The sequence below is a fragment of the Stegodyphus dumicola genome, chromosome 3 (assembly GCF_044657685.1).
Source record: "Stegodyphus dumicola isolate Sdum_Otavi_A_Nest chromosome 3, ASM4465768v1".
NCBI classification, from domain to species: Eukaryota; Metazoa; Arthropoda; class Arachnida; order Araneae; family Eresidae; genus Stegodyphus; species Stegodyphus dumicola.
This window is the reverse complement of record NC_140770.1, coordinates 210,803,506-210,828,840: the sequence shown is the minus strand read 5'-3', so window position 1 is coordinate 210,828,840 and position 25,335 is coordinate 210,803,506. Positions and strand designations below refer to the sequence as shown.

At 33.8% G+C, this 25,335-nt stretch overlaps 1 protein-coding gene across 3 annotated transcripts in view; it reads right to left on the bottom strand.

Moving 5' to 3' along the window:
* Positions 1-25,335, bottom strand: part of LOC118184859 (uncharacterized) — a 755,975-nt gene that overhangs the window by 47,365 nt on the left and 683,275 nt on the right. For all 3 annotated transcript variants that reach the window (XM_085813829.1, XM_085813830.1, XM_035354583.2), the window contains 6 exons: positions 24,938-25,174; positions 23,203-23,268; positions 20,193-20,248; positions 8,529-8,604; positions 4,481-4,642; positions 306-441 (listed from right to left, as the gene is read on the bottom strand). In XM_085813829.1, the coding sequence (XP_085669955.1) occupies positions 306-441; positions 4,481-4,642; positions 8,529-8,604; positions 20,193-20,248; positions 23,203-23,268; positions 24,938-25,073 (632 nt within the window). In that variant the 5' untranslated portion in view covers positions 25,074-25,174. The remainder of the gene's footprint in view (positions 1-305; positions 442-4,480; positions 4,643-8,528; positions 8,605-20,192; positions 20,249-23,202; positions 23,269-24,937; positions 25,175-25,335) is intronic.

Here is a 25,335-nt window from a genome sequence, read left to right as displayed (position 1 = left end):
CAAATCGCGGGCAAGTGGCATGTTATCAAACACAAGCCTGTAAAATTAAAGTACATCCTCAAGTGTAATGTTCTGAATTTTATGGCTGAAATTACCAACGAAAGCATTAATTAGTCGAATTCATTACAAAACCACGATATCAGCGAATTTACAGCAATTTAATTTAAAATCAGTGCTATAATTTTCACTTAAAATCATAATTATTCTATTTAAAAATAAATCATGAAAACTGGAAGACAACATCCAAAAATTTAGAAATTATTTTATCATAAATCTATGCATAATGAGGTACGAAGCTATTTTACCTGCCCTGGGAATGTTCGCTAAAGTCGTAGGGGGGCGACGGGGAGAAAGTACCGTCGCTTCCACTATCTTCATCCAAGCCAACCCTTGTCTTTGGCGAAGGTGTGTCGCATGTGTTTTTGAACGGTAAGGAACCATCTGTAGAAGAGGGGGAATAAAACAGCACATTAAAACAACACAGATGCAAATGCTATGATATTTACAAAAAATAATCAAAGACATAAAATTTATCTTTACATATCTTAAAATACATAGCATACCACGTTAAAAGTATTCTTTTTTTAGTTATTTAATGAAAGACAGTTCTTTAAAAATATTTCAATTGACAGGTATGGTAATATTATAAATAAAATTTATGTATCCGTTGCAACAGATATGTATAAAAATGAGTAATCTATATGCAATGAAATCACGCTAGTGAAGCGCATGCTATTTTCAAGGCGAGAAAACCGGAATTATTTTCCTAAGACCATTTGTGTTCTTTAATTGATAATTTCGATGCTTAGTACTTCCAGGTAGGATTAAAAAGACACCTATTCAATTTTATAGTGCATGTCTCTAATTGCTTTATTAGCTTGTAATGCCTGAAGTTTTGAGTAAATATAGATTCTGGAATTAGGGAAATAGTTGAAGGAAAACCAGAGGTACAGATTGCTTAAGCCTAAAAGACATTGATGATAAATGTTTTTACGAGGTTTGGCGATTTTTTGCCCTTATGCAAAATTTTGGAAGTGTTCAGACAATACATTTTTGAGCCCACCATGCCTGAGCGGTAAAAGCCGCTTAACGTTGGTAGACAGGTCCGGGAATCGAGTCCAAACTGGCTGCACGGGTGTTTTCGATGTGTAGCGTGAATACAAAACAGTTTCCCTAAGATAGTCCTCCATGGCCAATCCTTCCCTTTCCGTGTAGCGCTTAAAGGCGGAGCACATAATAATTAAAAAAAAAATAATAATTTTTGAGACCTTAAGGTCAATTTTTTGCAGGTGCAGTCATCTTCGGGAAGCCGTAATACTAGAAAGCTGTGACGAGTCATGAATTAATCTGCTTATCTGCTACTGAATGTATTATTCAATGATTTTAATTTTTGCTCTGCAAGCGATTTAAAAATTGTAGTATAGCATGATTACAAATTTCAGAATGCGAGGTTTTAGCACAATGACTCTACAGTTTTACAACCAAATTGGTGAAATTTGTCCCTTTTTTAAGAAGACTTTACCGCACGACCTCTTTCTTCTTCTTATAATTGATAATTTTCTTTAGTAAACATATTTATTTATACCTAGCAACTGCAAGTTTCCCTCTTTAGTTGGCTTGCTTATTTAGATCTTTAAGAATCCTAATGATGCAGACATAATTAAACTATCCAGTTAACCTTTTCTTTTCATAGGTATCTAATACAACACAACTGACCAACAGTTATAATCTATATACCTATCACCATGTTTAAGCATTTCTTAAAAAAGAAGAATCCATGCTCATGAGACTCATAAGATGCTGATTCCTGCTGATTTAAATATTTAGAATTTATCTGGTATTCGGTCTCGACTTATTCTTCCGATCAGGCACCAACAGATTCCTGCCTAGGTAAAAATTTTTTATTTAGATGGATATGCATATCTTCATCCTTGCCATAAACCGAACAGAAACAGCTGCAGCAACTACTTACCAATAATGTATTACATGGTTTACAAAGTTTAAATTTAAGGAATATTTTATTATACATATGCTCCTAGCTTTACGATCGAATTCGAATATTTGGATTATGATAAAGTACATGAGGGCTATCTGCCGAGGCGAAAGAGTGTCTTTGTGGAGAAAGTTCTAACCCTAGCTTTTACGATTGTTCACTTTACACTTTGGTTTCACTAAAGAAAGCAAACTGGTGAGTTTTTTGCAGTTAATAAAAGAAATCGGAAGTGATTTGTCGCTTTTGCATGGGGAAGAGGAATGGAAAACAAAAATATCGTTCAGTACATTTTATGTAAGGACTGCGGAATGAATGACTATATATATGAATTAACATATAAGTTTAAAGCATTTTTCTTGAATATTTTGATAATTTACAAATACAGGTAAACAGAAAAATTGTGCCAGTTTTATAGTAAGCATACAAAGAATTACCGCATTTCTTTGTGCGTGCTTTTGTAATGGTTAGCATATTCAGTTCATAAATGTGGAAATCATCGACGACCGATGCTGACTTAGAATACCCAGCGAGGTGACGTCAACCCAGCTTAGCGCAGTGCGGAGCAATCGAGACAACATCAGATAGCGTCCAGACGTGGAGATGAGCGGAGGCAAGCAGACGGCTTGTAAATCCTCTAAGAGTTGGTGGAAACAGACGGTTTCCTTTGATGTTTAAGTTCCTTTAGCCAAGCTGATCACATTATCTAAAGCTAGCCATGGATGTTACGTGTGTATAGGACTGAAATGTTCATCATTACATGAAACCTGTGTGGACTGAGTATAACTATCATGACATCACCTGCAATATTAATTTTTACTTAACTTACCTTTTATTTATTTCTTATTAGTAAAATAAAGCATTTAATAATGCAATATCCGTGCTCTCCGTGTGTGTTTTAAAAGTAAATTCTACATAAATACAAGCTCCGTGTTCGTAAACCTGGCAATTTTTTTTTTTGGTTTTCTGGCTTCTTCAAAATCCTTAACAGTATCTACAAGTATACCGGCTTCATTCAAGCATTTCACGATAGCCACAGTATACGACAGATTTGGAACAAACTGGCGTAAAATCGTAGACGCATCAAATTATAACACCTATAAAATATTAATAAATGACCTTTACCGTCTCCATACATATACAGCATAGTACATTAGATGGTACTTTAATTATCCCGCAACCGTTAAAAATGGCGTTTATCTCGCTAATCGTTCCTGCGGAATTCTGGAAGAACCGACTCACCTTTATTTCATATACAACCAGTATTCCATTGGTTTCGTTTCTGAACTTCGTAAAAAAGGCTTTCATTGATTTCTACTATTTTGTTAGGCACTACTATTTTAACAAAAGCTCTTTTTAGAACGCTATTTAATGCAAACCTCCCGTACGTTATTGTTCCAATCTATTACTGTCCTGTCGGCCATGTTCAACTGACCACATCGTGTCCATTAATACACACATTTTCTGATGGTAGGATCTCGTAACTTTTAATTCAGTCCTTGAGTTTCTGCAGAAGGTTGATACTAGATTTTAATAACTTTTATAAAATGCAAGGATAACAGTTAAAACAAAATGCGGCTTATCAAGAATAAACCGGAGTTACATCAAACGAAAGCACAGATATTATGAGTATGTTGTTATGTCTCCTTTATCCTAAACTGGTTCTAAATCATTTTGTGACAACATAATACGTAAGTTACCCACTAAATCTGCTACTGGAACTCTAAAGATTCGACTCAACGGCACTATCATCACTGTTACATCTTTAATATTTTCAATTTGCCATTTGTCTCTTTCAGTTTTGGAAAACGAAACTACCTGTACACACGTTATTTCGATTTATGTAGACTATATATAAATTATGCCATAATGTTTTAGCGTTTTTGAGTTTTAACAGTTATTTGCCATAATTTGTTATATATTTATGAAGATCTGAGAAAGCTCAAAACAATTCCTCGTAAATATTAATAGTAACTGTTTCTTCGCTTTATGCTGCTACGGTTTACTAAAGGTTTCAGAAAAACATGTACAAATGTGTAAAAGCAAAATTAAATCATTACATATTTTAAATATCGTTTTATCGAGTAGTAATTTTTTAAAGGGTATTTTTTCAAAAATATTTCTCTTAAGTGACGGCGAGCAGCGGCATCTAGTATCTAACACTAGTAAACACGAATTTTTTCCACACCTAACCATTATCTATGGAGCCAACACCTCTTTTGAGGCCACAAGACGTCTCTTAAATACAACATTTTTTGGTGCTTAGACTCTGTTAGCTAAATAACATTTTATGTTAAAGGCAAAATGATTTTTGCCACGTCACCCTCTAGTGACTCAGCCTTCGAAAGATTATTAGTTTATTGCGGCACAATATGGGACATTCGTAGTTCTCTTCCTTGTGCCGCCAAGTTTTCATAAAAGGAAGTACCTCCATTTGGACAAATATCCCTTGTAGTGATTTTCCATAATTCATAAACCAATGACTCTTACCATGGACAGCTTGAGCCAAGAGTTCATCTGCATGCAATATGTTCACCTTTACCAACTCCAGAGGTCCTGGTCTTTGTGATATTCTATCGTTGAGGCCATCAGCAAGACGCGCCCTTTTCAATTGCCTCTGCTTGTCTTGTAAACTTGGATCGATGCAAGAATCTATTTCATAAAGAAATTACATTTATTATCCATTATGCAGCATTTTATGCTTTGAAAACAACTCCAGAAATCATGTTCTTTTATTTAATACTCTTTAATGAAACTGGAGTCAAGAAATATTATAAATAATAAACACATAAAGAGCATTTGATGTACTAGCTTTCACTCAGCTCTAACTATGTGAAAATATGTTGCATAAAAGCGATACATTCTTGGAAGTCAACATGTTATTACGCTTAATTGCGAATGAATGTGTTTGATGTGTATACGTAAAAGAAAAGTTGAAAACAAACTAGGAAAAGAAAAGCGCAGAGAATCAGCAAGGAAGCTCGTGTATTTATTTAGTGAAGTCTTTTATTTACGAAACTAAAGATATCAGCAGAATCATATTAACTTATTTTTCTTTCAACGAAAAAAAAAATCCCTTTTGTAAAAATCAGCAATGTCTTGTCTGTCCATTATCTATCTACTATTCGGCCAAAAGACACGCTGTGATAAGTGGTGCACATTAAACTGTCCAATTTGGTAATCACAATCTAGTAATTTCTTACATTGCGGCTTCAAAGGCCTATTTAAGATGCGATTTTGCCCATGAGCCGCATAATATGTATACCTGAAAAATATTTACAAACATTTCCTCTTAAAAAAAAAAAAAAAAAAAAAAAAAAAAAAAAAAAAAAAAAACGGTTTCAATAAGTGCCTTCTGGTAGTAATTTCAAAACAGTTCTTTTAAAGAGTTTTATAGACAGAACAATATCGAGGCCACAGAGAAAGTTACTCAAAGTAATCCAAAGGGCCGTTTAGAATGCATGTCAAGAAAAATATATATGTCCTTAAATATGAAAACTGATAATATAATGTGAGTTCATGAGAACACTGTGGACACATATACGCAAAACAACATCAGAAAAGTGATTTTTGGTGATAATGCTGATATTTAAGTCTTAGAGATAGTTGCAAAATGTTAAAAATATATACATACATTCCGGAATCCGCAGTCATTCACAATAAATTTTGTTAATCTAGCTGCAGGTCCTAGAAAATAGCTAATAAGCCTCATGCGGTCCCAATCATCATTTAGCCGTCAATGTACTACATAATTAGATTATTATTTCATATTTTCTTCACCACATCAGTGGATGGTTACTTCGCCCATAGACGATGACGATTTCACCTCAACTTTATGAAAGAATGGACAGCTTTGGTGTGTATGATAACACACCTGATGTATGTGCCTGATGTATGTGTTAGATGTGTCATTAGCTAATTCGCCCTTAATCGCTTCACGACCGCGCCCGAGATATCTCGGAAATACACTGGTTATCATAAATTAAGGAAAAATCACAAAAATCATGATTACTGAAAATGTTACATGTAGAATTTTATGAAACTTATCCACAATATACAACACATAGTAAGATATCAAATAACATAAAAAGAAATTACCAGACAATTATGGTAGTATAGAAATTAGCACATGTATAAAATGAACAAATAGAAGATGTAAGTTTTTGCTATAGTAAAGGTACCTTCAATATGGAATATAATCGCCTCTAGAAGCCATACAGCACATTCAGCGATGTGTGATGCTTTCAATTATGCGGTCTATCAGTTCCATAGGAAGCGAGAGCCATTTTTCTTGCAAAGCAGTTGCAAGCGCGGCAAGGGTCTGAGAGCAGCTAGACCTCTCCCTAAAGCATCCCAAACGTGCTCGATAGGATTCAAGTCCGGAGATCGTGCTGGCCACTCCATGCGCATAATTGTTTCCTGTTGAAGATAATCATCTACGATACGAGCCCTGTGTGGTCTTGTGTTGTCGTTCTGTAACAGGAAAGCATCACCTATTGCCCCGGCATATGGGCGCATATAAGCATCAAGGATGTCATCTCTATAAACCTGAGCATTCACGGTTCCCCTTGGATAGACATGGAGGTCTGTGCGTCCACCCAAAGAAATGCCACCCCAAACACAAACACTGCCTCTTCCGTATGCATCTCTTTCACGGATATTTGACGGATGATAACGGGTTCCAGGTTCTCTCCATATCAAATAACGCCAACTATCGCTTCCGAGACTACACCTGGACTCATCTGTAAAGAGAACAGCCGTCCATTGATCAGGCGTCCAGTGAACATGTTGTCGTGCCCACTACAAACAGTCCCTCCTATGGCGTGACGTGAGCGGCACGCAAATAGCTGGTCGCCTCGCATACAAACCTTCTACGCACAGTTGACGTTGAAGCCAACCTTCCGGTGGCTGCAGCAAGGGAGGATCTAAGGGAGGAAGAGTCGGAGCAGCGGTTGTATTCGTGTGTGCACATAAATGTCAAATACCGGCCATCGGCGCTCGTCGTAGCAGTTGGGCGTCCTTGGTTGAACCTCCTAGGTGCCGAATCTGTGGTTTGAAATTGCCTCCAAAGTCTTTGAACCACAGAAAGACTCACATTTAGCCACCTGGCCACTTTTGTTTGACTCTAGTCTTCCAATGGTTCCCTATCGTAGTTCCGGCCCGCCTCTAGTCTTCCAATGGTTCCCTATCGTAGTTCTGCAGGCAAATGATGCCTGGAGGTCATTGTTACGAATTGGTTATCTCAGATTTCTGATGTCACTATCAAAGTGAAATATGTGGGCTTGCTCTCTAACATGGAATTTTATGCTCCTCGCAGATGACGTATTCCGAGTGCAGCGCCAATAATTTGCATATTGCAGTTATACTCAGCTACTCTTACTTGGCAACGTATTCAAATTTTACACGGTTGGCTTATTTTTGAGAGAGTTATCGTTATTTTTGTGATTTTGTCTTTATTTATAATAATCAGTGTAGATGCCGTTTCGATTTTTTCATGAACGAATTAACTGTAGAGCTAAAATGTTACGGATATTTAATGCCATCGCCAGTAATATCGCGTGGCAATCGGCACTTTGCTATGCACATTTTCTTTTCTGTGGGAAGGGTCCAGGCGGCTTTTGTGATTACCCTCGAGCGGTAATGGCGGTATTATTGTCCAGGCTGTGATGTGCCGCTATGTGTTACACCATGTTTCAGACTGCAACATACTGTCAATGATATTTATAGATCGTAAAATGTATTTACTTAATTTTTTACTTTAACTCTTATTAACTGTTATTACCTAGACTACAGTTCTATATTACTTTTGGCTAAATTGTGTTCATTTTGGCTGCTTCATTGAAGCTCGAGTTGACTCGGGTAATGCCATGAACTATAATATCTATCTTGTTTTTTCCTCAAGAAAATTGTTTTTGTTCCCGCCTTGCAAAGCTACATCTAGTGATATCTGTAGATAATAAAAATGGTATAAAAAGTCAGGGATTTTCGGCATAATGTTTAATATAAATTCGGTCATTAAGCGATTAATTTTCAGTGCTTTTGTAGGTATTACCTAAACACAGTCTGATTGGATATTTGCTCTGTCCGAAATTCCCAATTTATCGCAAGCAGAGAAGAATTTTAAGAATTAAGGAAATAGCCAAGTTACACACGTTAGTAAAAGGTCTGTTAAACGAAGAAAGGGATGAAACATACTAGCCGAAATTAGTCTCGAAATAAGAACACAAATATGGATGCGCGATTCGATGTTTCAAATGTCAGAAATGTTTCTGTTTCTATGTATGACAAAGCGATTGAAAATAGAAACTATTATTAAATAAACAATGAGGCGTTTAAGGGACGTTTTATGCATACTTTTTTATGTTGATAAATCTTACTAGGTGGGATTTAGCTAGTAAAATTTATTGTATATTTCAAGATTTATTGTAAGTCTTTAGACTGACTGATTATCTATTTCATTTAGTATATTCATTCAAAATTAAAAGCTTTATCTATCTGTTTTATTCGGTCAATAAATTTATCTGACTAAAATTTATACCTTCAAGGATATGTCGTTGCACCAGTTCTTGTCTGTCTGGTCTCTTTTGAATCTTGTGTTTTAAAATGTCGCCCATCTGAAAGAAAATGAATATTTTCATTACATAACAAGTATAATATAAAAGTACACATATTATTTTCTATGCACAGTAAAACATAAAGAAACTGAATATGGACAATTCTATAATAATAATTATAAACTCAATAAAATGTCCAGTTTAGTGAAAATTGAGTGTTCATTCAACTTATATCAAGTTTATTCAACTTAATATTCCCCGTTTCTATCATTCACTTACCTGTATCGTAATGGTAGTACCTTGTTAACACAGAGATGGTAACAGTAATTAATTGAAAGAAGGCAAAATAAATAAATTAATATTACGAATTAAATGGCGTTATACGATGTCCTTATAATAAATAAGGGAATAAAGTGGTGTTATGCGCTAGTCTTACGCTGTGTAGCTTTAAGTATATATATATTATACAGATACTACTGTAATCATGTATCTAATCACCATTTCAAAGAAATGTTTAGTACTGAGGCTATTTACTACACGTATGGCCTCTGGTTAGAATTTCCGATAAGCTACATATACTTGTGACTTTCACGTGTTTGGAGCATTTAAAATTCATTTATTCAAACATCCTGTTGAGAAGTAAATAGTAAACGAAGAAAAGTACAAGATCTGCAGATTAGAGAATGTGTGAAACTGTTTTGTCCTAGATCAAAATTTAGATGCAGTTGGACAAAATCGTAATAATAATCCTAAAACTGCTGTTATCATGACAGTGACCAACGACTGGAACAACGCCTGATCTACCCTTGATTAATTCACGAGGTTTCTCACAGCCTGTACAAGACATTATGCAACAACAATACACCAAATATTTCTGTGTTTGATCAAACTGCACTGTAACTTTTGATGTTCATCATCTGTTACAAAGACATGAGCAGCCTACGCATAATTGTTCATGAAGTCGGCTATAGCTCCTGGATTTGCATGGCTCATGGCTTACGGTCAACAACAGGTGAATCCATTGAACCATTCCATGTCTGTAGCCTGGACATGAATTATGCGATAACAACACAACCCATTGCGCCTGTGTTTGGTCAAATTTGATTTAATTTGACGAAAGTGTGCATTTCGGCAAAAGGAACAAAATGAAACGAAAATTTAAGAATTTCTTTCTTGACATATGAATTTGTAACATCTATAATATGCAATGTGGCATTGAATATTTTAATTAAAGCCAAATAGCGGATTTCCCAGCATTAAAACTTTAACTCGACTTTGCATTTTTGAAGAAATTGCAATTTCAAAATTTATGATTTTTAAGTTTACTGGCGAAATAATTAGTTTAAACATCCATCTGTGAATAAAGAGCGGAAATCTAAAAATTAAGTTTCACAATTTGCCTCTACCACAGGCTGATCGTGCTTTACACTAGAATGATATTTGTCGTAATAATTAACTTTTGTTTTGCAAACTGTTTCAAAAATCGTCTCCTCCTACATTTCATGACATGGCTATTATATGAGCTACCAATAGTGCTTATATCAAGACTTGTCATAGAAAAATTATGCCATAATTTATTATATATATCAGTACGTATTTACCATAGAAGATTTTATTCATTATTATGAAATCCATAAAACTGAAAAGTTTTCAACTTTTCATGTTGAAAATGAATTAATATAACTTTCTTAAGTACCCCAAGGGGCTCCCACATGTTAAAAGACAAGCATTTTTTCTACACAGGAGTAGTCATTTTCTTGTGTACACATAAATGAAACTAAACAATAGAAGATTGATGTGTTAATATCCTTTGTAGAGAATTATGTTGAAAACGTTTAATACTAGGTTGTTATACTGTATGTGCATTAAAAATTTATTCAATAATTTCTTCATAATTTTTAAATACGTGTACATTTTAAAAGTAAAATTATATTTTGGGCGCAAAGTGGTTCTCCAGTTCTCCTATAACGAACTTTCTATCTTCTCTAAGTTGACAAATATTACGCATTCTAGAGAAGGGGATAAAATGGCGTAAATTAGGATGCAAATGTTTTTATCTATTAACTTTTAGAAGGCTAAATCCTTTGCCTAACTGTTTACTTAAATAACTGTTTTTTTAATGGCCGGACACTTTATTTAATGGCCATTAGCCTTGCGCCATTTCAAGGGCCGGAAGTGGTAGCCATTTCATTATGGAAGCACCTCGTAGGTGGGCATCACTGCCTCCTGTGAAGGGACGGCCAGTCACAACCGAGCTTTCTTCGGGATTCGAGCCCGGACCCATCGCTGCGGCAGTTAATGTCATTAACTACTGTACCGGTTGGTCGGCGCTTGCTTAAATTACTAAAACGCCTGTTTTTGAGATTCACAAGCGTTCACAACAGATGCGAGATTTGATGGTACGTAATTTTGGAGTGGCCTTAGACATGCCAGAAACAGAGGAAAATTGCCAGGAAATAAGAAAATAGCAAGCTCCTAAACATTTTTATTCACGTGGGTTGATTTATCAGTACTAATAAATAAAAAAAAAGGAAAAAAATCTCATATTTGAGTTTTAAAAAGTGGTAACATAATGAACACAATTTATTCATTATAGCGATAGCAAAAATACTGATGTTTTAAAATGGGTGAAGTTTTCAGTAACGTATGAAGCATGCTTACAATATATGAGACAATAATGCAATGGATTTTAAAATTGCTATCGAGATTAGCAAATGAATATATAAATTTTTCAAATCGAAGTCAAGTTCTTGAAAATCTCGCCATCCAAGCCTTGGATATCGAGAGGTTTCTAATACTGACATTTATCTGGCATAGAGATTTATGTCATTCTGTAAATTTCATTTCGTTGCAGCGAGCGACATACACTGCGCAGAAAGTATGAATGCGACCTTTCACATTTATAAACCGACATCCGGTTTTGACGAAAACCGCATCATGAGGACGTAGTTCAACCTACGAATGTAAGGACATTTAGAATAATGATATTGAACTGCAGTCGTAATATTAAAAACGCACACGAGACAACTTCAGCTGCTCGTTAATATTATGTTTTGGTACATGCTTACCTTCAAAATGTCAAAGAATTAGCTTATAATTAGGTTTTAAAGTCATAATTCAAAGTTTATTATTAGGATCACATGGGTGTATACTCCTTCGCTATCTGAAACACTCGCAAAAGTGATGAATCAAGTTGCCAGAAATATAATGTCTACTGGCTTGCTAAGAACGTAGAACACACGTAATACATTTACATTCATTGCATGACGCCATTGAGAAAAGACGTTTAATGACGCCATTAAGAGTGTAAGGGTAGAAAATATTGGCCGTCACCCTAACGGTCCAAATGGCACTTTTTAAAGTTTGGAACAGATCCAGATATATTTTTTTCTAAGGAGTCTCTTGAGATTACGATAAAGGTGAAATGGTCGTATCTGTACATCTCTGGAATGAAGAATATGAATTTAGGCATTCATACTGTAACTGACTATATAAGCAATAGAATTTAATAAGGATATAAAATTTCCATAGGCAATTTAAGAATTAACTAATTTATAGAATAAAGTTTCTGTGAATTTCAATTTTGACAACTAAAATATTCATTCTTCTGGGTTTCAGAAATCATAAGCTCATTGTTTGACATCTTATTCTTATATATTCCATATTCAACAAAACCTTACAGAGAATCACTGGAGGCAGATGAATTCATCTAGAGTTAGATACAGATCTATGGGTAGCGTAATGTTAGTATCTATCTTATATTTAAAAAATACCAAGAGAAAAAAATGTGCTTGGCGTGGATGTCCTCAGCTGATCAATGTTTACTTTTACAAAGTGTTGACATTTTTAAAAAAATATTTTCTATACTACCTATCTATATCAATGTTTACTTTTAATAAGCGTTGATATTTTTTTATATTTTCTATACTATCTATATCTATCTGTCTACCTATCTATCTATCTACCTATTTATCTATATCTATATCTATCCATCTATATCTACCTATCTATCTATCTATCCATCTACATATATAGAACGTAAACTCATATATATATAGAATGTAAATTGCTCTGGATATCTTCCACTGTAAAAATTGTTACTGTTTAGAATTGTAAAAAAGTTAATTTTTGGTCTTCCGGCATATTTATTTATAAAATTTATATGAAATATAAACACACAAAAGTAGTAAATCAGCATTTATAAGCACAGGAAAATAATAAAAAAAGCTTTAATTTAATTATTCTTTGTTTCATTTCTGTAGATGGCAGCGATTTATAAAGCACTTAAAATAGAAATTTTAAGACTTTTATTTTGAAAAAAAGTTAATATATTATTCTTTATTTAAATTTGTGACATTTTTGAGATTCCAATGATGCTATCAATAGGATGTTATGCAAGCCTTATTATTATAATCTAATATTTTAAAATTTCAACTCTGCAAATTGCTTTGATGTTAAATGCAAAATATTTTGTCATGATGGAATTTTAAAAGGCATGAGTTGTGTACTTTAGTTATTGCTTACTTTAGCTATTATTGTTGCCTTAGTTATTACTTCCAGCGTAGCAGTGATATCAGCACCTTGCAGAGTTTTACGCGTTCACTTATTCGATTCGTTAGAGAGTCGGGAGTTTACTAGCAGGATTCAAGTTCACACCAAAAACATTCCGAAAAATGGTGTTGAGAGTTTCATGTTCCTTCTATGACTACCGTGAACTAAGTAATAGAACTTTAAAACCACCAGAAATATTTAACATTGCCAATGCTTTCCTCCTTGACTTTGCTAACAATCATATGATCGTGCAGCGTTGTTGGGTGGGCTGGACTGGATGACGGGAACGCCATTAGTCTTTTTTATACACTTTTGGTGCATATTTCTGTGGTATAGTAAAAATGTTAAAAATTTCTTTTCGATTTCGATAATCGGAGAAAAACGGAACTAATAATTTAAAATAAATGAAATACTAGCCTACTTTAGGATAATCCTATTTCAGATCCAATCCAGCGTAATAAAATTAATGATTTGATCTTTTCAGTACACGTAAACATTATATGACCTTGTATACAGTGCACTAGGAGGAAAGGGCACTCAGACCTGGCTTTTCTCGAGGCAGCCTTAGAGGGTTAAATCGCCCCAACCCCTACAGGCGATCCAACGAGGCCAATTTTTGTTTCGCGAAATCTGGGTAATTTAACACAGTGCTGAACGTCTACGCATCCACTTAAAATCAAAGAACGCTTGTTTGACATCGACCGTCCCCCAGTGTTAACCAGGAGGAGTCAAATCTCCTACGACAAGCTTCGATATCAAACCGTGTAGCATCCTCACAACCAAGGGACAGACAAGACAGTACCATATGGTCCCTGTCGAGTTTGAACCTACCATTTAAAAAAGATGTTCTAGTCATTGTGAAGACTTCATTTTTTGAGTCTGTCTAGATATTGATCTAGCCAGAACGTCGGCATTGCTCCCAGGCGACTCCTGGGGTGGAGAAGGACTTTATACACATTAAACCTACTATAGTCCATTGGTCTGAAGATCAAGCTTCGATATCAAACCGTGTAGCATCCTCACAACCAAGGGGCAGACAAGACAGTACCATATGGTCCCTGTCGAGCTTGAACCTACCACTTAAAAAACGATGTTCTAGTCATTGTAAAGACTTCATTTTTTGAGTCTGTCTAGATATTGATCTAGCCAGAACGCCGGCATTGCTCCCATGCGACTCCTGGGGTGGAGAAGGACATTATACACATTAAACATACTATAATCCATTGGTCTGAAGATCAAATTGCAAATCCAGTGTCCCAAATACACAACCGTAGAGTAGCCGACGGGCCGCAATTTAAAAAGAAATTGACTTTTTCTTTTTGTTTATAAAACAAAAGTTGTTAATTGAATTTTAAAAAAATCCCACATATATGTCTAAAAGATACACACAAAAGTCACGCAAAAATAAAATTCAAATGTATACTTATTGTTGCGTGCGTGCGGGTTCGTAATGGATTAAATGCACACAAAACCGATAATAGCTTGATAAAATTTATCTTCATAAAACAAACACCTTATAGTTCTAGAACTTAATACAAAAGTACTCGTACAGCTATGACAGAACACAATCAGTAGCTATCACATTAAACTACTAAGAACGTTAAACAGAATGCAACGCAAAGCACATGTAAAGAGCGAAGAGCACGGAAATTTAACTCAAATAAAAAACTGAGAACTAATGCTCTCTCCGGTATTATACAGTTTTAGCCCGGCAGCTGAGAAATTTCTAGTACTTTCTCTGGAAAATACTGGAAGGAATATGCAGTTACAGTTGCATATAGCGGCTAGTACGGTTTAAGTTAAATATAGGGATCAATTATAGTTATTACCATTTTGCAGATTGCCAGGATCGTCATCTTCGCCCAGAGCACTAATTGAATAGGCTTCATCATAAACGCAGCAACAACAACAATTATAGTTACTGAATTACAGTTATACAGAGTACGGATCCAAATGTTGATAAAATCCAAATGTCACCAAAATTTATGACGTTTGGCGATTTGTCGCCAAATCTAAATTTAAGATGTCTCCAAAACCATCGCCAGCTTGGCAATATTTCACCAGTTTAATAAGATAGCCCTTTACCGAAATGTTAAATAGACTTGCTGCGGTAATCTTATTTTTTCCGTAGAGCTACAATTAATTACATACTTAAAATATTCGTAACATTATTATCTGCCAGAAGTCTAAAGGTTTATATCTGCAAGAAATTTCGTTTGGTCACAATTTGTAATTCAAGCGTACTGTTAGTTATGTACTAAAATTTTCAGATTGTTATTTATTCAAATAATGATAATATATTCAAGTAATCATTAAATAATTTACTTTCAACTTAAAAGAAATATACTAAAACTTCTCGAAAGGAATAAAACGTTTGAATAAATAATAACAACCTATTCTCTCTCTTTTATTTATTACATTTTTCTATGACGCTTACAGAAAAAATGCATTTATATTTGTATGTAAATAATTAATAATCTTTGTTGTTTCTTACTGCACTTTTCAGCTGCAACACCTCCTGGCGTTTCGATTTTCATAGAAGTTATAATCTTGGAGGAAAATTACTAGAAAGTATCTACATCACAAACTGCTATCTGGTTCTTTTCGTAGATTTATTAATTTTTGAAGTACGTGAAAAAACTGCTAACATGTAAATGTACTCCCAAAAAACGTGGTTATACTTATTGCAAAGTTTTTTAACGGACAACATTAGTTTTTTTGACAAGTACTAATAAAAGTTATTCACACTTCTATCTTCAAATCTTTGACTAAGATTTATATCACAGAGTAAATTATCTCCATTTCTAGGTTTTTCGGAGCATTACTCACTCTTCAGGCGGCGCCAGTTTGGAACCACTGTTGTAGTCTCTACAGCAAACACGTCTTCTCCTCCCTTTTCCTATGTGTGTATTTGTGTCTTTAACTTTCTTAAAAATTTTTTTCTTTGCATTTACAGTGGCTAATTTGCGTGTGGGAATCAGCTTTTGGTCTGCTTGACATCTTTTTCCTACCAAAAGCGATTATTTCTACTTTTTAATTAAAATCAGAATGGAATCCTTCTTTTTTTTTCTTTAAGCAATTGTGTGATTACTAATTGTTCAGTTTTCATTATAAAATCTATTAAAAAGTTTGAAACATTCCTAAAATATCAGAAATTCATGTATTAAATGTATGTAATTCATAAAAATTCAGTAAGTTTGCTTTGGAGAGAGGGGAGAGAAATTCATACGATGAATAATTTTTACGATCAATATAATTTAAATAACAATGTTTTAAAGAGTTAAATAAAAATACAGCTTTATTTAAAGACAATCGCATGGTTCTTAATTGTTTTTATTTCAGTTATTTGTTTCTTCAAAAATATGGAGATCCAGTCATCTTCGAGATCGATAGAATTTTATATGTTATTTACCCTAATCTAAGTTTTCCTTTTTGTCTCATTTATAAATTTATATTGAATAAATGGTTTTCTAATACATATTAAAAAATCTGATGTGTGCACCACATGACTCCCTTGTACGGAATATTAAATTATACCATTTTTTCTTGCATTTCATTTAAACTTAGTGGATTGAATTAAATCTACTTCGTCGATATCGCATAAACCACAATAGAATAAATGCACTCTTTAAAATTCACTATATTTGTTTGCCATAGCGACACTCTGGCCCTAGATTCACTTAACAGTGTTTCATTTCGTTCATTTTTAACTCAGAATGTGCAAAACTTATATCATCTTAAGTCGTTGCCACATGTTCTATTCAAATACTATAATAAATCTAAAACGATTTATAAAAGAAATTAAGCAAAGAACAACAACAACAACCAAAAAAAAAAAAAAAAAAAAAAAAAAAAAAGCTTTTTAGAGACGATTTAGTATTTTTCATTCAATTAATTCAGTTTTCACTTCGTCACAAGGCAAAAATACATTAAAACTCAAGATGCCTGTATTGAACTCTTAAACACTTATTTCCTCGAATGAATTCCAGAATGGATTAAGCATGATTTAATTCGCAATAATAAAAAAAGGCGTTATCTTTGTTATTGCGAAGCTTACTTTCTCTAGATTGGCAACAAATCTACTATTCTGCTGTTTCAAATGTAAACAAGCAATGGCCGCTATCGAAAAATTATTAGGCTTCGCGGCACTTAAACAACTTTTAATTGTTGATAATTCTAAAAATGTTGCATACAGATTTACTAAAGGCATAAAAACCTTAACCAAAAGATAAGAACAACATAATTCAATCATTTTTAAAGCAAAAAATGCACAATTTCCAAACATATAAGAATAAAGAAACTGAGATGAGCCAAGAAACAGAGTGTATATTATACAAAATTTCAACGTTCTGAGGCTACTCGTTTTTGAGTTATGCGAGATACATACGTACGTACGTACGCACAGACGCCACGAAACATTCTCTTCAGAATTCATTTTAAATTAGTTGTACAATTTTTTTTTTGGGGGGGAAGAGTCCTTTATCCTGTCCTTACGTACAGATGTCACGCAGGAACATCGTTAAATTGCCTTCGATAGCGGTGAAAATGTATATTCGCGTTGAAATATGCTGCCTGAAACTTTTCGGGATTACAATACTTCCTTTTACTTCGTACAAGGAAGTAAAAAAGGGGGATACGACAATCGGTCTGTAGTGCTCGTCTTCCTATGCTGGTCCACTTTCAACAACTACTATTTCTAGTTCTACTTAAATCAGTAACACTTTTATATCGTATATGTTTCTTTTAATCCTTTTGAATGCATTCTGAACATCGCAATGCTTCAGACAACTAATAAGTTTTGTTACACTTTACTAACTTGTTTATAAAAAATGAACTAACTAATCAATTTAGAAAAACAGAAGAAAAATCTTGCTTTTTGAAAAATTAACTAAATAATCTATTTATCATATGCTTTTAGCAACTTCTACATATTTTACGGTGTCGTGCAAAATAGCTTTGAGAGAATCAACACGTTTACAGAAACTCAGATTGACTACTAATGCAGTTATAGTTAATTACCATAGGCTTAAACGAAAGGGAATAGCCATTAAGAGATAAAATTAGGCACTTTTCTTGGTACTTTTTCATTTAAAAACAGTTACATCTAGTTTCTAAATAGTCTGCATTAATGAAATTTTTCGTACTGGGCAATGTAAAAATAAAGGAATTAACAATTTTGGCTGAACAGATAAAACTAGATTGAGTAGTTCTTCGTCCTGGAGCCAGATCCTGATAAAACAGCTAGTTGTATAAGGTTTTCATGATTTTACCATGTATAAGAGCCAGTTTCTGTTAGAAAAGGCTCCGCGAATGCGTCCCTTCTCTTAGGCAGATAGTCCTCGTGTAATTTGCCGCAATTTATTTATCAATCAGCTAACAAATAGGCATACTATGATCTTTAGATTGTTATTAAATAATATCGAGTAACTACATTTTGAATTTGTTTGAAATTATTCTGTGGTTTTTCACAAATTAAATTAGAACTGTCCAGAGAAATTTGTTCGCAGTGAATAATAATATACTTACTTGCTGAAAAAAAATATAGTAAAAACTTAATTATTTAATCTAAATAAATGAATTATTGCAAAAAATCTGAAACGAATAATTAATTTTAAACGCATAATTGAAGTATATCAAGTAAAATTCTGTTAGTTTTCCTTACTGGAACCATTGGCAGGTTACCATTTAAACAAACCATAATTACTATAAATAGCAACATTATGCATGAATCTGCAATCAGATGCAAACATTTCGAATCTGAATATGGAAGATGATAGAACGAAACATGTTCATTTTGGAACACGAAAATGTTTGTAACAGAATTCAGCTAAGCACACGAGGACTATCTGCCTCAGGGAAGAGATGCCTTCATGAAGAACTAGTTGCCATTAGTAGGCATCACAAAAATCAATATTCTTTTAGATTATTTTTAATCTTTTAAATTGAATCAGTGCTTATAGTATCAAATAATTTCTAGCTTTTAATGAAATTCTAACAATCATCAAGAAACAACGAAGAATAAATTATCATTTTCGAAGATAATTGGTACTTTTCAAAACTTTTTACGAGTATCTGGAGTCTCAAAAATTTATACACAAGCAGATGAAAAGATGATCAGTAGTTTTCTTTACAAATTACATTTAGTATCTCAACTGGGCATCTAAATCGGCGAGTGGACGTAAATGATGGTATCTTGAAAAGCGTTTATTTTCCTATTAATCATATCAATATTAGTTACATAATTTGCAGCTGGTTTTATTAACTTTTTATTATTGAAATACAGGGTGGTCGGAAACATGGTTATGAGCTTCCTTTCCAGACAATTTCTCTCAATTAATTTTCGTAAAATATGGCGCAGAATGCTATTAAAAGTCTCGATGCTTTAAAAGAGGAAAGATTTATTATTAAAGAACATTTTAAGTGACTTTTCTTATAATAAAAACTCTCATTAACTGAAATTAATTGAAACTAGATAATTAACTTGTTGAAACTAAAAACGTTGAGATTATATGCATAATTCTGAAGAAACGTTCAGTAGATATTTTCACCAAAAATAAAGTTTTTTTTTTCCCCTCCCAAAATCGGTAAATCGGTAGCGACATGGAAAAATAAATTGAATCAGTAAACTCATTCTCGAAAGCATACGCGAAAGTTTCCTAGAAAAATGCGCAATATTCTGTTTTTAATGATCTAAAGCACAATTAATATTTTGGAGATGTTATTTTACAAGGTCCAAGTAAACCGTTTTTCATAGAATACGTTCTTTATTTTGAACGCGTAGTTTGGAAATACACATCCAGGTTTAATATTTAGGGAAATAAAGTCTGTAGCCAACTTTTTTGAACCATGTACAAGATCCGAAAGTAGTGAAACTCCCCCTTCAGGACACAAGCACTAATCTCCAGAAAAATTATCAAATTTAACATGTCGGAGAGTAAACAATGATTCAGTAACCTTCTAGACAGAAAACTTTGCCAGCTGGCAAAACGCGATCCTGTAAAATAATCCTCCAACTCCTCTCAACGATAACCTCGAAAGTAGATCCTAATTTCGGTTGTTATAGAATAAAAATATTTGAGAGACATAAAAAAACTTACTTTGGCCCTCTCCAACTTTTGTCTTTGTTCATGGAATGCTGGTGGAGATTTTCTAGCTGTAAGAACAACAAAAGACATGAGCGCTGAAAAACAATTCTTGTAATGGTAAAAGTTCAAATACATTTGCACAGAGGTGAGAGAAGCAGCTTTAAGTTAGAAGTATTTAGATGTTTAGGTGCAAATAAAATCATTTTGATTTGTAATAAATTTAAAATCTTACAAAATTTACAATTCTCTTATTTTGATTAAAATCAGAATTATTCCTTATTAAATAATTTTAAATGGATTGCATACATACATACTTACATACATACATATGGATTGCATACTTTTGCATACATACATATCTGCTATTTTTTCAAATATACCAGTATTAAACGAGCTAGTGCATAACAATAACGTTTCTTTTACCTTAGTGACATAATTACAACGTTTTTTTAACCTTACTTCTTAATATTTGAATAGACATTATATGAAAATTGCATATTTTCTCACATTAAACAAAGTCCGCTTTATAATTCAAAACTTTAAACTGAAAAGTGTACACATTAGGAATTTTACATTTTGCTACTACAGAGTGGGCAAAATAAGACCTACCAATGCTAAACACAAATAAATTTTATATTTTTTGATATAATTATTTTTTTTTCTTTTTGTTGGTTATAATTGTATTCTTGGAAAATTATTATGGAACCATACATTAAAAAACAACACGTTAAAATTATCGAGTTTTTCATTCTTGTCAACGATCAATTGGTATTTCACAGCGTAAATATCGGCAATATTTTAATTCAAGATCATCTCGCACAGCCTTCACGATTAGGAATTTGGTCGGTCGTTTTGACGAACAGGGTTCAGTGCCTGAACCGACCTGGAAGAGGTGTCCATCGGACAAACTGTGCGGTAGAGTGTTGCAGATGGGATCCATCTGGCTCAACTCGTCGTCGTCGTCGTAATGGAAAACGCGTTAAAAAGAGCAAAAGAGCCAATCTCTGTATCGAGAAAAATGGTGGACATTTGTTTGATGTCATATTTCATACATAATTTCCATAAAATATATTTATTGTGTAAAAAATAATCAAAATAAATGATTATTACAAGAATTATCCGCGTTTAACATTAGTAGGTCGTATTTGGCCCACCGCTGTAGAAGAATGAGGCATAAAATCGACAATTTTTCTACCGGCACAGGTTCAACACGGCAGCCCTAAAACTATTTTAGAACCTACGTTAGGCTACACACATAATAACTATTTAATCAAACTTTTAGCCTTTCGGTTGTTAGTTTATAAACCTTGTCTGCGCAATGTAAATGTTGGTTTTACGCCGATGTACATCTTATATCATATTTATGGTATTGTGGCGTCGATATGCAGTATCATTAGTGTATGTATAAGATAACTTTGTGTTAGTCACAAAATGTGCATTAATTTCTTTAATTATTATTATTATTTGTCATTAAAAAGAGGGACCTACGTCTGAACGCTCTCCAAACTGACAGAGCTTTATTCAAAATCTACTTCAAAGTAAGACTGTTATTTTGTCTAATTTCAAATTTAACACTGAAGTGTTATTCTTCTAGTTTGATGCAGTTGATTGTTTAGTGTTTTTGTTCTATAAGAAGAGAATAACCTTTAAATAATAAGAACAAATTTTTATTAGCTTGTTATCGTTTCGTTCCAGGTGATTCAGCTTTGCACTGACGGATCAGTAATGAATCGTCTTTGAGATCGTCTTCATGAATGTTGGAGAAAGTTCTCCTGCTATATTAATGAGTTTAATAACCTTCACCCCACAAAGCTCATATTACTCAAAACTGAGCTGATTTATTAAAAATACTCAATAAAACAAGATTAGTTCATTAATGACAAACTGCGGAGCTGACTTCGAACAAACGGACAAAATATAAATGACTTCGGACAAAAATATAAAGCAATAGTTAAGATAGTCTTTTTAAAATTTTTTTTTATAGAAATTTTAGAGTTTAGGGGTTCTCAAAGAATTACGCAGTGGGTATCCTTCGGGACAGGTGTCAATAAAAGTAAGATTGTAACATATAAGCAAACAGCCATTAAATTTCAATTTATAAGATTCAGCTTACGCAAAAAGTGAAGTGAAGCAAACTTCCAATAGCAATTTGCGATACAGTAGAGGCACTGAGAGTTTCGGGGTGGAGGCTTCTTGAGAGGGAGAAATCACTCCACCATCACCAAGAAACAAACTTAGGTTATCGAACTGATATACTGATAAAAACACCATATAACACATGGGATAAATGGTTTTCTTTCGTTACAATATCCTTATGGATTCTACAGAAAAGTCATATGAATTCTATCTTCTCCCGAAGGATTCTGTTCAATGATGAAATTTATTTCTTTGTGGGTAAGTTAAAAGAGGTATTAAGGCAAGATTGCGATTTAAAACTATTGTGAAACAGATCCCACCCAAACTGTCACTAACACCCTCTAGTTACCACCAATATTTAATTTTGAAGCCGAATACGTAAAAATTTGCAATGACCTCGCCGAAACTCAGACTCTGGACCTTCCAACTGCTAGACGGGCTTACTTTCCAATTATACATGAAGGTATGCTGTAAGAAGGGAGAAAACAACTTTATAACCAAAATCATAACACTGAGCTCCTACCTTTCGAGGATATTATTAATTCGATCCTGGATAGTGAGTATTATACTGGATCATATGGAATAAGGAATCATTCGACCATTAACAGTATATTGATGTCAACCATTGACAGTATATTTACTTCCCATCTTTCTGATCAATTACTTAATTATTAGCAACTACTTATTTATTAATAAACCTTACTTCTGCAGCTCTAGAACATTTCAATCGAAAGTTAAAAACATACATAAGGATTAAAGTGGATTCCCTATTAATAGCGCTACAGGGTAATTAAAAGGTACGACTACAAGTGCAGATTGACAGGTTTGAACAGAAATGCTACAAATAACTGTATAGCATATAAAAAGAGTCAAATAAGAAACTTACTTGGCAAAATTCCTTGGTCAATCAGCTGGTTGAGCGGACGTCGAAGCATAAGTTTAACTTTAAGAGCTAAAAAAGAAAATAACGATAAACTATTTCTCAGTTACAATATCAAGACAGCTATTCAAAAATAATTCGGGAAAGAATATTAATGGAAAATAACCATCGGGTTAAAATAAACATGATTCGTACCACATTTCATTGTTAAAATTCATGACAAATATTTGCAATGAATCATGTAAGAAACAGGATTATTCTTCCATTTGACACCTGTCGAATACCTTCTTTAATTCATTTCGTAAATATTCACATTCCAAGATTAACTTCATTGTTAACATAATGTTGAACAAAATTTACACGAAACAAAAAGGGTGTGCCTTAGAATCAAAGATAAAAAGGCATATTTACACCGGTCGTCCTTTTACGATGGTTCATTTTATAATATTCCGAGCTGATAATCGGAAAACGTGATAGATATCTTACTTCCGATTGATCTGTTTTCGACGATATATTAGATGTGATACGTGCCACACACACGAACAAGAACGTACAGAGGCTGGTGCAAGATCTTTCGGTCTGTTACAGAGAAACATACTTTCAAAAAGAAGGATTAAATTGCCCAATAAAGAAATCGGTTATCTATCTGAAAGAAGCTATTATGCACGTTAATAAAACTAATATCAATGCCCTAATGCCATACCAAGTCTCACCAGAAAATAGTGAAATTGAACTTGTTCAGTGTAACAAATAACCATCTAACAATTAATTGAATTTAGTCCTATAATTATTCTTACTTGTCTAGCTGCAGATTAGAATCTATCGCAGAACATTTCGAGTTAGCTAAGCTAAAATATAGTGTTCGGTGCCGCTTTATTAGGTTTGCTGGCTGCCATATTTTGAAGCAAGAGAAGGCAAGGATGTTTATATATGCTTTTGAATGAAAACGCTAGGCCCAGTGAAAACGCTATAAGTAAATGTTTAGTCTCGTTAAACAAGCAAAGAACTGTTATGTGCTTTCGAGTTCGTAGCGGATTGAAGCACGCAAAACCGATGAAAATTTGATACAACTGAATTTTTCCAAAACATTTTACAGTTCTGGAACTTTTCACACAAAAGTGTTCGAACATCTCATCTCAGTATGACAGAACACAATCAGTAGTTACCGCTTCAAACAATAAGACCGTTGAACATAATGTAATGCTAAGAGTTTCGAAAGCGTAACCTCGCACAGTGATCTCTTAATATTCTGAACTAAACTGATGTTCTCTCCCGTCTTATATAGCTTTCCTACCTCCGTTTCCTACCTACAGGATTTCCAGTACCTTAAGTTTCTCGAAATAGCTGGAAGACACACACAGGTATAGTTACATAGGGCCGGATACAGTTGCAGTTACGTAGGGATCAGATCAGTTATAGTTACACAGGGATCGGGCCAAAACGTCACCAATAGGTAGCCAAATTTGGCGACAAAAATTATTTGCCAAACTCATTGCCAGCTTGGCCTTATCTCGCTAATTTGGTGAGATAGATATTTATCTCAAATATTGGATGGACTTATCCCCGTAACCTTATTTTTCCTGCGATGCTTCCCATCTTGAGGCCTTTTACATTACATTATGCAAGAGATACTACAATTAATATATAATTTTACTAAAATTATTTGCATATATACAAAATTCTTAAAATTACTTTTGTTTTAAAAATACTATTCGATGGGTGAACAAGGTTGGACACTTACATTCTTTATTTTTGTCTATGGTTCGCTGCAGAGATTCTCCGTTCTCCTGTTTGGCGGATGTTTTGGAGTCGGAGGACGTCAGAGGTATGCACATGGAGTTCTCAGTTGTGTCGCGACCATCGGCGGCAAGGTTCATATTGCAATCCTTGAACCACTCGGGATAGATGCTAACAATGGTCTCCAACAAATCTTGATCCAATTGGATGTCCCAGTAACGTTGCTGATTATCTCCACTTGCTTTGGAAAGGGAAAAAAAGTTGGTTTACTCAGTTGCGAAAATAAAATAAGCATAGCATTAAATGCTGTTACATGGAAAACAAAACAAAACAAACAAAATCGAAAGTTTTCATTAATAATAAAGTGGATTTATTCTGATGAAAAAAATGGGAAAAAGCTCC